This window comes from Cervus canadensis, chromosome 3, assembly GCF_019320065.1.
Source record: "Cervus canadensis isolate Bull #8, Minnesota chromosome 3, ASM1932006v1, whole genome shotgun sequence".
NCBI classification, from domain to species: domain Eukaryota; kingdom Metazoa; phylum Chordata; class Mammalia; order Artiodactyla; family Cervidae; genus Cervus; species Cervus canadensis.
The window spans coordinates 28,450,269-28,462,271 of NC_057388.1; the positions used below are offsets into that span (position 1 = coordinate 28,450,269).

General features: G+C 39.3%; 1 protein-coding gene across 1 annotated transcript in view; it reads left to right on the forward strand.

The window, feature by feature from the left end:
• The window catches only part of DNAH11 (dynein axonemal heavy chain 11), a 385,020-nt gene that overhangs the window by 230,037 nt on the left and 142,980 nt on the right, over positions 1-12,003 (forward strand). The window contains exon 55 of the mRNA XM_043462325.1: positions 7,976-8,137. Coding sequence (XP_043318260.1) covers positions 7,976-8,137 — 162 coding nt within the window. The remainder of the gene's footprint in view (positions 1-7,975; positions 8,138-12,003) is intronic.

Sequence of the window (12,003 nt, forward strand, 5' to 3'; positions counted from 1 at the left end):
TTGGATGGGCTGAAGCAAACCAGTGAATCAATGTCAGATGCCCCCTCTCCTTCACATTTGTGTATGTGCATCTTTTCCCACGTCATTCTCATCTTACACCTGAAGTGGAGTACTCTTGTTCTCTTCTGCTAACTTTAGTTAAATGTGAAAACTCTTCTTTCTTGTCTTCCTTCCTGGCTATCTGATGGCATGGGGAAAAGAACACTTGGTGTATGTAGCTGCCCCTGATTCTTTCACAAGATTTTGGATATCTGTTCAGTTGTTCACTATCTATGGGTGTGTGTGTGTAGTTTTTACTTTCTCCATATGGTTTTGTATTTTTAAATTATATATTTACTTCCCCAGTATATATGTGTGTGTGTGTGTGTGTGTATACATGTTATATTGTTATATATACTACCCTTGTGGCTCAGTGGTAAAGAACCTATTGCAATGCAATGCAATCCAACGTGGGTTTGATCCCTGGGTCAGGAATATCCCCTGGAGGCTGGCAAAGGAACTGAACCCAGGAACTGAACCCACTCCAGTATTCTTGCCTAGGAAATCCCGTGGACAGAGGAACCTGGTGGGCTGTCATCCATGGGGTCACAAAGAGCCAGACACGACTTAGTAAACAAAGACAAATATATGTTATGTACACGTGTGTATACATGTATGTATATAGAGAGAAGAGATTCATTTTTTATAAGAAGCATATGTTCATTATAAAGAATTTTAAAAATACAGAACCACATGAAGAAAGTAAAAACTATGCTTAGTTATATTATCTAGAGATAATGACTGAAAACACATTGGTTTATTTTCTTTCAACTTTCTATGTGTATAGACATACATACAAAGCATTTATTCAGAATTAATTCTTTTTTCCACATCTCTATTTTCTCTACCTCCCTCTTTGCCATTTTGTGTCAAAATCTCCCACAGGGAAAAAAATAGCAAATATTTTAAGAACTTGGGGTATGGGGTGAACTGTTTAACTCAAATGCACTTTATTTTCAATAACTATTTGAACCCTTTATCCAGTTATACCCTTTGCCAATTCCCTCTTGGTTTGTTAGAATTTTTTATTGATTTATGGGAGCTCTTTATATAACTTAATGTTAAATATATGTAACTTTTTTCTTAATGGATTTGCTTTTTAGGAAACATTTTCATACTCTGTGGTTATGAAAATACTATTCTGAATTTTCTTTAAATTAATCTATAGTTTCTTTAACGTTCAGTCCTGGTTGCTTTTTGCAAAATAAGGTGGGCTTTCTTTTTCTCCCCCAAATTGTCCCAACACCACTTATAATCTTTCATTATAATCAATTTGAAATGCTACCTGTACCATATGTTAAATGCCTAAAAGTGGGATTTGCCAGCATCAATGGCACTTGTTCTTAGAACTTCCTGTGTACAGAATGTCAGCAAAAGTGTGGCCACTCTGCTAACAGAGAAGCACAGATCACAAGGAAGAAACCTTAATGGGTCCTTCAAATATGGACCCCTTGAGTAGATGTTCAGGCATCTGCATCTGATGTTCTGGTTTTTTTTTTAATATAAATTTATTTATTTTCATTGGAGGCTAATTACTTTACAATATTGTAGTGGTTTTGCCATACATTGACATGAATCCGCCACGGGTGTACATGTGTTCCCCATCCTGAACCCCCCTCCCACCTCCCTCCCCATCCCATCCCTCAGGGTCATCCCAGTGCACCAGCCCCGAGCACCCTGTCTCATGCATCGAACCTGGACTGGTGATCTGTTTCACGATAATATACATGTTTCAGTGCCATTCTCCCAGATCATCCCACCTTTGCCCTCTCCCACAGAGTCCAAAAGACTGTTCTATACATCTGTGTCTCTTTTGCTGTCTCGCATACAGGGTTATCATTTCCATCTTTCTAAATTCCATATATATGTGTTAGTATACTGTATTGGTGTTTTTCTTTCTGGCTTACTTCACTCTGTATAGTAGACTCTAGTTTCATCCACCTCATTAGAACTGATTCAAATGAATTCTTTTTAACGGCTGAGTAATATTCCATGGTGTATATGTACCACAGCTTCCTTATCCATTCGTCTGCTGATGGACATCTAGGTTGCTTCCATGTCCTGGCTATTATAAACAGTGCTGTGATGAACATTGGGGTGCACATGTCTCTTTCAGCTCTGGTTTCCTCAGTGTGTATGCCCAGCAGTGGGATTGCTGGGTCATATGGCAGTTCTATTTCTAGCTTTTTAAGGGATCTCCACTGCTCCATAGTGGCTGTACTAGTTTGCATTCCCACCAACAGTGTAAGAGGGTTCCCTTTTCTCCACACCCTCTCCGTGATGTTCTGTTTTTAATAACCACCACTATACGAGGTTACGGGGCTGCAGACCAGCCTGCGGGTAGTGTGTGCAGTGCCAGCCCTGCAGACAGGGATTCTTCTCCTCATATACACAGGAATGAGTGGGAAAGAAATACAGTGGGGAATATAATTCCTACTGTCTTTACTCCTCAGGAATGCATTTGCTCTTTGCTCTATTAGGCTTCCACATACAACTTCTTTATGAATTGAAGAGGTTTTCAGTTAAGAAAAAAATAAAATAATTTAAACTCTCCGGTGAAAAATGTTTTACCCCTTGTAAATATCTGTACTGACCAATATTCACAAGTGAAAGGTCATGGGAACGATTTCATTGTGTGTTACCTAGAAAGAAAATAAATGTAAATACCTGTAGAATGTGTGCGTGCTGTAGATGCTGTTGAACCTCATAAAAATAATTGAAGTTATAAAGTTATTAGGTGAGGGTATAATACAGAAAAATATATAAAGATGATAGTGATATTAAAACAGTCAAACTGAGGAATCATTTCTAGGCTAAACTTCCATTCCTATGAGGATTCTCTCAGTAAGATTGAGATCTCATCATTCTTGAAAAATACTAAGACTTTGAGGATAAATGCAAGCACAAGTTATGGCTAGAAGCTTCTGAAGTGAGTATGTGGGAGGATTACCTCTATATGAGAATAAACATATCAACTGGAAAAAAAATACAGTGATGGTAGCTATTCAAATTTCTGTCACAAGAGGAAATGGACTGAGGCCTTTAGTGATATACAAATGAATATGTACTTGCATGGGATCTAATCTAAAAGAAATTGAAATGTATTACAGAGCACAATGAAAAGGGGGTTATTGCAAATGAGTCACAACACCTGTGTAGAGGGGAAAAAAGGGAATAGAAAATTCTATGGTATGGATACCAAAAGCAAGTTCCTGACATCCAAATGTTAGAGCTGTAGAAAATATATAGATGGTGATTTCAGGGTTTGCTTTTTACTTGTGAGAATTTGCTTTTAGAAAAGAACACAGCTGTCTGAGGCATTTTTAACTTTCTTAGCTGACTTTTATTTCCAGTCCATTGCTGGAAACTAACTTAAGCCAATTTGGTCATTTGCAATTGTGAGGAACTATCTGGGGATATATTTCAGGGACCTTCAGTACTTGGAAGTAGATGACACCAGTTCAAGGATGGGGGACTGATCCCCCCAAATCTCCCAATTTAAGGTGTGCTGCAAAGAAAGAAGCCTCAGACTGAACTCTGGTATATATAGGGTTTGTAGCACATAACTAAGTTTTGAAGTCTTAAAATCTGGCCTATAAGCTTGTAATCCCGACTCTGTCTTTTTAGGAACCTGACTAGTCCTCTGGCCACTTTCCTTTTAGGCAGGTATAGAAATATTTCATGGTAGAATTAAGCAAAGATTCTCATTGGTATTGCATAAAAGTACAAAAAGTTTCTCCTTTCTGTAAGCTATTTACTACAGGACTGGTCAAACCCAAAGTCTAAGGTGTCAAGGGGAAAATTACTGGGATACTTCAAGGTGTATTTTCCTGTTTTGTTTCTTGAACAGTGGAGGTGCAAGTACAGCTATTTGTGTATTTCTAAGATATCATGAACAATATCATTTCATCATTGAACAATCATATTCAGTATTCATGATGCTAACCAACCAACCACTTATGGTGATAAGAGAAGTTAGCTAAGAGCTCAGGTAGCCAACTTAATAATGCAGGCTTCCATTAGAGTATATGAAATGCTTGTTAAACATCCCTAGCCTGTGTAGTCTCTACTGATGCACTTCAGAGGATAACCAGATAATGACTCCTAAGGTATAAAATGAGTATTTGCATGGATGTTATAGTAGACTGAAGTATTTCATAGGTATATTTTATAGGACCAGATGGCTTCACTGGTGACTTCCTCCAAATATTTCAAGAAAAATTAATATCAATCCTTCTCAGCCTCTTCCAAAAACAGAAGGAGTGGAAACCCTCATTTTATAAGGCCAGTTTTACCCTGATACCATAGCCAGATAAGGATACCACAAGAAAAGAAAATTACAGGACAATATCCGTGACACATAGATGCAAAAATCTTCAACAAAATGTTAGCAAGCTGAATTCAACAATACATTAGAAGTATATCCTACACCATGATCAAGTGAGATTTATTGAAGAATGCAAGGATGGTTGAACATCAAGTCAGTCATTATGATACACCACATTAACAAAATGAAGGCTAAGCATCATATGATCATCTCAGTAGATGGAGAAAAAGCATTTGACCAAAAACACTCTCATACTCCTAGCAGCATTTATCCACGGTAGCCAATGTATGGAAACAACTGAAGTGTCCGTAAAGGGATGAGCAAATCAAGAAAATGCAAGATATAAACACACATATATCTACACAGTCACATATGGATACACAAACACAATGGGAACTGTTCTGCCTTTAAAAAGAAGAAAATTCTGTTACTTGTGACAACATGGTTGAGCCTTGGGGGCATCATTTAAGTGAAATAAGCCAGACAGAGAAAGACAAACACTACATGGTAACAATAATATGTGGGATAAAAGAAAGTAGAACTTACAGAAACAGTAGAAAAGTGGTTGGTAAGGGGTAAGAGAAATAGGGAGAGAGACTGGTAGAAGGCTATAAACTTTCAATTACAAGATAAAGAAGGTCTGAGGACCTAGAGATTAACATGGTGACTATAGTTGACAATTGGAGAAGGAAATGGCAACCCACTCCAGTATTCTTGCCTGGAAAATTCCATGGACAGAGGAGCCTGGTGGGCTACAGTCCATGGGGTCACAAAGAGTCAGACACAATTGAGCAACTAACACGCACACATGGTTGATAATACTGTATTGTATAATTGAAATTTGCTAAGTAGAGCTTACATATTCTCACTAAAAAAGTAAACATATGGGGTGAAGGATGTGTAACTGACTCAGTGGGGGGAATCCTTTCACAATGTCTGTTTTTAAATTGTCACATTATACATATCAAACATCTTACAGTTTTATTTGTCAATTATATATCAACAGAACTGAAAGGGTAAATTATAGATATTACACCCTTTTTTCTAATCATTTATTTGTCTTATTTCTTATCAGTCCTTTACTATGTTAATCTCTCATGAAATGAGGGAACTATAATAGGATCATTATAGGACGATTCCCCCCACTCCTTACAACAGTGTTCCTTGAGGCAACAACTCAAGTTTACTCCAGAGTATCTAAAGTTGTGGAGACTATTTTTTAAAAGAACAAAGCAACCAGCAGTTTCCAGACATTCACTTGGGCTCTCGAAAAAACCTGACATAAGACCACTGCCACAGAAAGCTGGATGGAGAGAGAATCTGTGCTAGATTTCTAGCAAAGGTGGAGATTACTGATCTGAGAATCTGAGCAATCCTCGCACTCCTCCAGGCTGCTAGGACGGATCCTTTCCCTTCTTAGAAAGTACTTGTGAACAAGCATATTTCTCTGATTTTGTTCCCAGGGTCTATTTTATGAGATAGGATTTCGGTTATTAAGGATTATCTGATTTATTTAAAATTCTCTAAATTTTCTATTTCACTCTGTATGTAGATAGAAATTTAGATTCTGTGAGTGTTTCACCAACTGCAAAAGCATTAGAAATGTAAATGCTTCATTTAGGTATTCCCACAGAAAATTTCAGATGATTAGGTTGTAGCTGTGGGCGTCAGAGTCACGTGGACAGCTTGTTGCAAACACAGGTTACCGAGCCCCACCCCGAGGCCTGAGTCCTCTGATTCCCAAGTCTGGATTAGATCCAAGAATTTGCATTTCTCACCAACTCCTATCTTTGAAAACCACCAGCCTCCTGTCGCCTGCCCCCCATGTGAAATTTAGATGGTACTGTGAGCATCCTTATTTAAGCCACAATAAATAACATAGGGGGAAAAGATGTCTTCAACTGTAAAATTGAAGAAAAGGAAATAGTGTTTTTTTTTTTAATCAGCATTCTATATTATCTTCCAGTAAATAAGGCATATCTAGTGATACTTACTCAAAGTGTTTTATCCTGAGGCTAACCAGGTATGATTCAGATGCTTTGTTTTCTAACACACTTTTAAGACCTGATAGTATGCCAGTAATAAATGTAGAAATATAGCAAGTGTAGAAGTGAGGGAAATATTTATTAACTCAAATGAGCTTCCCCCTCCTCTGCCTTTGTTAAAATTACATATAAATGAAGTTTCTAAAATTGTCATGAATGAGAGGTAAGTTGGGTGTGAAAAACCAACTTGGAGGACAAAAAAGAAATATATTCATGTTTGGGGAGACAAGGTTGAGAGGAGAAATCTAAAAACTGTGTTTTAAGTGAAAATTCTGCATTGTAACTGAGGCTCGTTACTGAAGACACGCAATTTTAGAGCAGTTATTAGATTTGTAATTAGACTCTTGAATATAAAAAAATAAATGATCAGCCAGCTTATGCATTGTTGGAAAGCACTTAAGATCTTAGGATTCATCTCGAGTTGTTGAAGAGCCATAGTATATACAATTAACAGAGTAAAAGCACCTGTTAAATGAGAATATAAGGTTTCATATATTATTATGGTTTTTATGACATGAATTCTAAACTGCAATGTGGGAAAAATCGTATCTCATGAAAAATGGTTTTGTCAGATGCCTGATCTCAGAGTGTGAGAGATTTCATTAAGAGAACCGCGGAGCTTTGTGTATGTCATCAAGTGCAAGCCGTGTCTAGAAAAAAGAAAACCAAGACTTGTCCTCAGACGCTATCCCAATTGGCACCAGCTCCCCCAGTGCCCTCAAGTTCACAGTGACTGGGAGAGAAGGCAGAGAACGAAAGGGGTGCTTCATAAGCACCTCCTTTGTGCTAGTGTATACACAGAGCACCACATCTGATGATCCTAGGGAGGATTTTCAGACCCTCCCGACTCCTGACAACCTGCTTGCCTCACTGAGCTTCGGTGACACGCGTCTCAGCCGAACTCAGGCACTCTTGATAGTAGCAGCCGAGTCACTAAAGAGAGGATGGAAACTTCCTGATTTAAATGAACTCTTAAGTCATTGAATACTTAAATAGAACTTTGCAAACTTACAGATTTCTCTTTGGGATCATGTGTAAACCGACCTTTTTACTCTTTTAAAAATGTTAAGCATGAACTCAAGTGAATGTATTTTATTTTAAATGGGAACAAAGTATTCAATATGACAAAATATTGTTTTCTTAAAAGTATCTTATGCACAGTTTTATGGAGTCTGGTGAATTACATAATAGGAGCCAGAAGATGAAAGTCTTGGTATTATCACAGAGATTTGATCTTTCATTTTTTATTTTTTACTGTCATAATGTGACTTGTGTAATAGAAAAGAATGAATTTCTCACTATACATGATGGTCATCAAAAACGTTCAGAAGGAGAGGGCCTGGTTTTAAGGAAGGCACACAGCAGTATTCTGTATGTCCGTCCGACGGGGTCCTGTGTACTCTGATTAGCAGGGAGGTTAATGTTGCTTTCCACTCTGTGGTGCTTCAGGCTGCTTTAATGTCACGGTTGGCTGCGCTCCTTTCTTTCATTGTCCAGGGTCTCAGTGTGATTCCTTGCTCACTCATCACCCTCCTGGTTATGCCCTGCCCCCGTGTCTCCACAGATCATTTTGTGTTTCTCTCCGGTTGGTCACACGCTGAGAAGTAGAGCTCGGAAGTTCCCAGCCCTGGTTAACTGCACGGCTGTTGACTGGTTCCATGCCTGGCCCCAGGAGGCTCTGGTCACAGTCAGCAGGAGGTTCATGGAGGAGACCAAGGGAACTGAGGTATGCTGTGTCAGCCTCCAATCGCTCTCTCTCAAAACACTCGTGTACCCGCACACTCGGACCCAAATCCTCAGTAAATACTTTCAGAAACACACCTTAGAGCAGAAAGTTGTCCTTGTTTGTTTAAGATGATATCATCCTTGTGAGTTTACATTCTATGGAATATAGTGACTGATCTTTTAGTGTTCAGTTGAGATGTGTACACACATAGCACGTGATCAAGTTCTTACTCATCCACGGACTCACCAAAAGGCCAGGATCATCACTTACTTGAATCATAACAGGGCTTACTGGATATAAATCCTTTAAATCCACAACTAAAAACCTAAACAAAAAAGTAGCCACCCATAGCTACGCAATGCTTGATCTTAACAAAGTAAGGCAATTTTGTGATTTTTCTCATTTATGATATTGTTAGGTGAAAAATCAGCCCCTGTGGATTTAGTAATGATTAAGTCATATAATGTATCTGCTTTATTGTTCTATGGGTTTATGTTTTATAGATCATGTATATCATTTGCTCATGATGAAATTTCCACCTCCTGTTGCATTTTCAAATGGTTGCATGAAACAAATAAAACTTCATTCAGATTCAAAGAGAAAAAGAAATGTGGATATGAGGGAATCATTAGACCTCCTAGAAATTAAGTTATGTGTGAAGCAAGCATCTTTCTGATTAGGTAGTTTGGAAGGAGGGTGATTGTGAACATTTCCTAGGGAGTTTTGTCTTCCAATTCCATGGAGGCTTGAGGAGAAAGGGTGCCTAGAATAAGTCAGACAGGAAAAGGGATTCTCAGAGCCACAAACAAGACTGGGGATATGTAAGGAGTGAAGTCTGTTACCAGTTGAAACAGTGAACAGGGCAGCCTGCTGTAGCCTCCCTACTCCCAAAGGTGTAGCTGCTGCTTTTCCAAAGCCATCCTTTCACATTTTGCTCATGGTACATCTTCTGGTGGCCAGGTGATTAGAAATCTGGGCGTTTTTACTTATTTAATGAATTGTTTGTAATACAGCTAGCTTTACTGCATATTTATATACATAATATATAAAGCTTTATCTTATATGGTTTATTTTTTTCTAAAGTTTATTAACTCAGTCGTGTCCGACTCCTTGTAACTCCATGGACCACGCTCCTCGGTCCATGGGGTTTTCCAGGCAAGAGTGCTGGAGTGGGCTGCCAATTTCCTTCTCCAGAGGATCTTTCCGACCCAGGGATCGAACCTGGGTCTCCCGCACTGTAGGTAGACACTTTACTGTCTGAGCCACCAGGGAAGTCCTTATTAACTATTTAGTGCCAGAATGCCAGGAAAGAACTGTCACGCAACATATTAAAGACATATATGACAGAGTTAAGATATCTAAACACCTTCTCTCAATTTCTTGTCTTCACACACACACTTAAAACATTTCTATAAATAAATGAAAAACCTGAGCTCTTCTATTTCACTGTTTTTTTCCATAGCCAGAAATTTCTTTCTCTTGCCTGTCTCTATACTCACCCCTAACATTGAATGAACTTACCCAGACCTTTAAAACAACAACAGGATTTGGGGGGGTAAAGAGAGAGTAATATTACTGTGTGGTTCTGTTGTTTTTAAGTGATAGTCACTGTTTTCCACTGGTCAGGGAGCACCGCAAAGCCCCTCTTACACTGAGGGAAATATATGTAAATTTGTTCTCATGAACAAGAGTAGTAGTGTACCATCACAGGATTGATTGATTTCTGTCTGAAATGCTGTTCTCCCCATGATGTGTCTTCCTGAAGAGTCAAAGGAACCCCACTTAATGGAGACTAACACTTGCATTAAATCTACCAAAAATCTTTTATACTTTAAAATCCAGAAGACCATCATTAAATATGATCACAAATAATGGTCACAGCTATTAACACAAATGTCTTCAGCTAATGCTAGGCCCACCGCATTCCTGGAATTACGTAGGTCATTATTTTGTCTTCTGATGATTATAAGAGGGTTCAGAACACTGAATCACTAGAGGGAGAGAGCCAGCATGTGTCCTTTAGTAAGCAGAAATCTCTTTTATCCAGTTGTTTGATCAGGCTGGCTTGGTAAGGAAGAGTAAAGGACCAGTGTGCTTGGCTTCTTAATGTTCATTTCCCAAATAGGAGGAGACAGGGTTTACGAGTGTCTGGACAGTGCGTTAAGCCTCTTGCCTTTGCTGCTCTGATGCAGGTTTTCTCCTGCCCTTGAGGGAGACGGCTCTTCCTGAAGGAGCTTGAATACGCCAGTGACCATTGACATCTGCTGGATGAGGCGGGACTTGCATCACTTTAAGTCCAGAGGGCTCCTTGCAGGTCCTCAGCTCTATTTGGTGGTATCGTGATGCCTCCTATAGGATGCTGAGTGCCAAATAAGAATTTAAAAAGCCCTTTCCCATTTCTGTGGCGCCGAATTATGCCTGGAAACAAATTAGCCAGACGATTTCATTCCAGTGCTGCGTGCCTATTTAACTTTCCCACCTTCCTAATTTGTTGCTCAGGAGCAATAATTATAATTCAGAGTGCAACGTGTCCATGTTCTAAAAATGTGTGGGGCCTTTTCAGTAGAGGTCAAAAACAGCTTTTACATTTTTTAAATGAATACTAATTTGATCAATTTCTTAGTTTTAATTTTGATCATTGAGACTGAGAGTTATCAGCATAATTTAGGTACTTCTTAATTATTGACCTCATTTGCTGAGTGTAAGGTACTTATACAAGGTGACCCTCCCCTCCTTTAGCCACAGAGAAAGGAGTCATTAAAGGCAAGTGGTTTTGTGTGCATTGACATATAATTTTCAGTCCGTACACACTCAGAACCCAGGGGTGTTGGCTGATCGCTTCTAAGTAAATGTTTGTGCTACTTTCCTGTTACCTGGCATTGAACTAAAATGACAGCTGACAGAAAGACCAAAATAGCTTGACACTTGAGTATCACCAGCTATTTACCTGATGACTTTGTGTCAATAAACACGCCTCACAGGACCCTTGGAAATGGGGACGGGACGACACGGTATATGGAGGGAGGGGAGACCCTCTGGCTGTGCCTGGGGATCAGTTTGAAAATGATAATTGGGAGCAGGGCTTATTGAGAAGTCTATGGGTCCCAGTTAGGAAAATTCAGGGGAAAAGGCAAGAGAAACAGGTGTTAAAAGATAAGTGATGCTTTTGGTTTTTCAAGTCAAAATGAATAATTGACATACTTGAAAGCAAGACTTGATGAAAAGAGAGATTATTGAATGGAAGTGAGATGATGAGCTCTCTGAGGAGTGAAGTTTGCTCTGAAAGGAGTAGAAAAGAGGATGTCAGCAAGATGGAGATCATCCTTTTCAGGCATGTCCTCCAACTGGCAAGGAAAAAGGCTCTGTCCCTTTGCTGAGATACTGCAAAATAGTTACCCTAGCTCGGTATCATCAGCTTTGTCAAGAAAATGACTTTATTTCACATTCTGTCATCTCTTCCATGTAGAACTTGTTGAAGATTTGGCAACATCAGAATGGCATATTTTCCTGCCATCTTCCAAACTGGTCATGGGAAAATGTCCACCCAAGGAGGAAAACACTATGTTGTTGTTGTTGTCCAGTGGCTCAGTCGTGTCCGACTCTGCGACGGACTGCAGCACGCCAGGCTTAACTGTCCTTCACCATTTCCCAGAGCTTGCTCAAACTCATGTCCATTGAGTCGGTGATGCCATCCAACCTCTGTCTCCCCCTTCTTCTCCTGCCTTCAATCTTTCCAAGTATCAGGGTCCTTTCCAACAAGTCAGCTCTTTACATCAGGTGGCCAAAAGTATCGGAGCCTCAGCATCAGTCCTTCCAATGAATATTCAGAGTTGATTTCCTTTAGGATGGACTAGTTTGATCTCCTT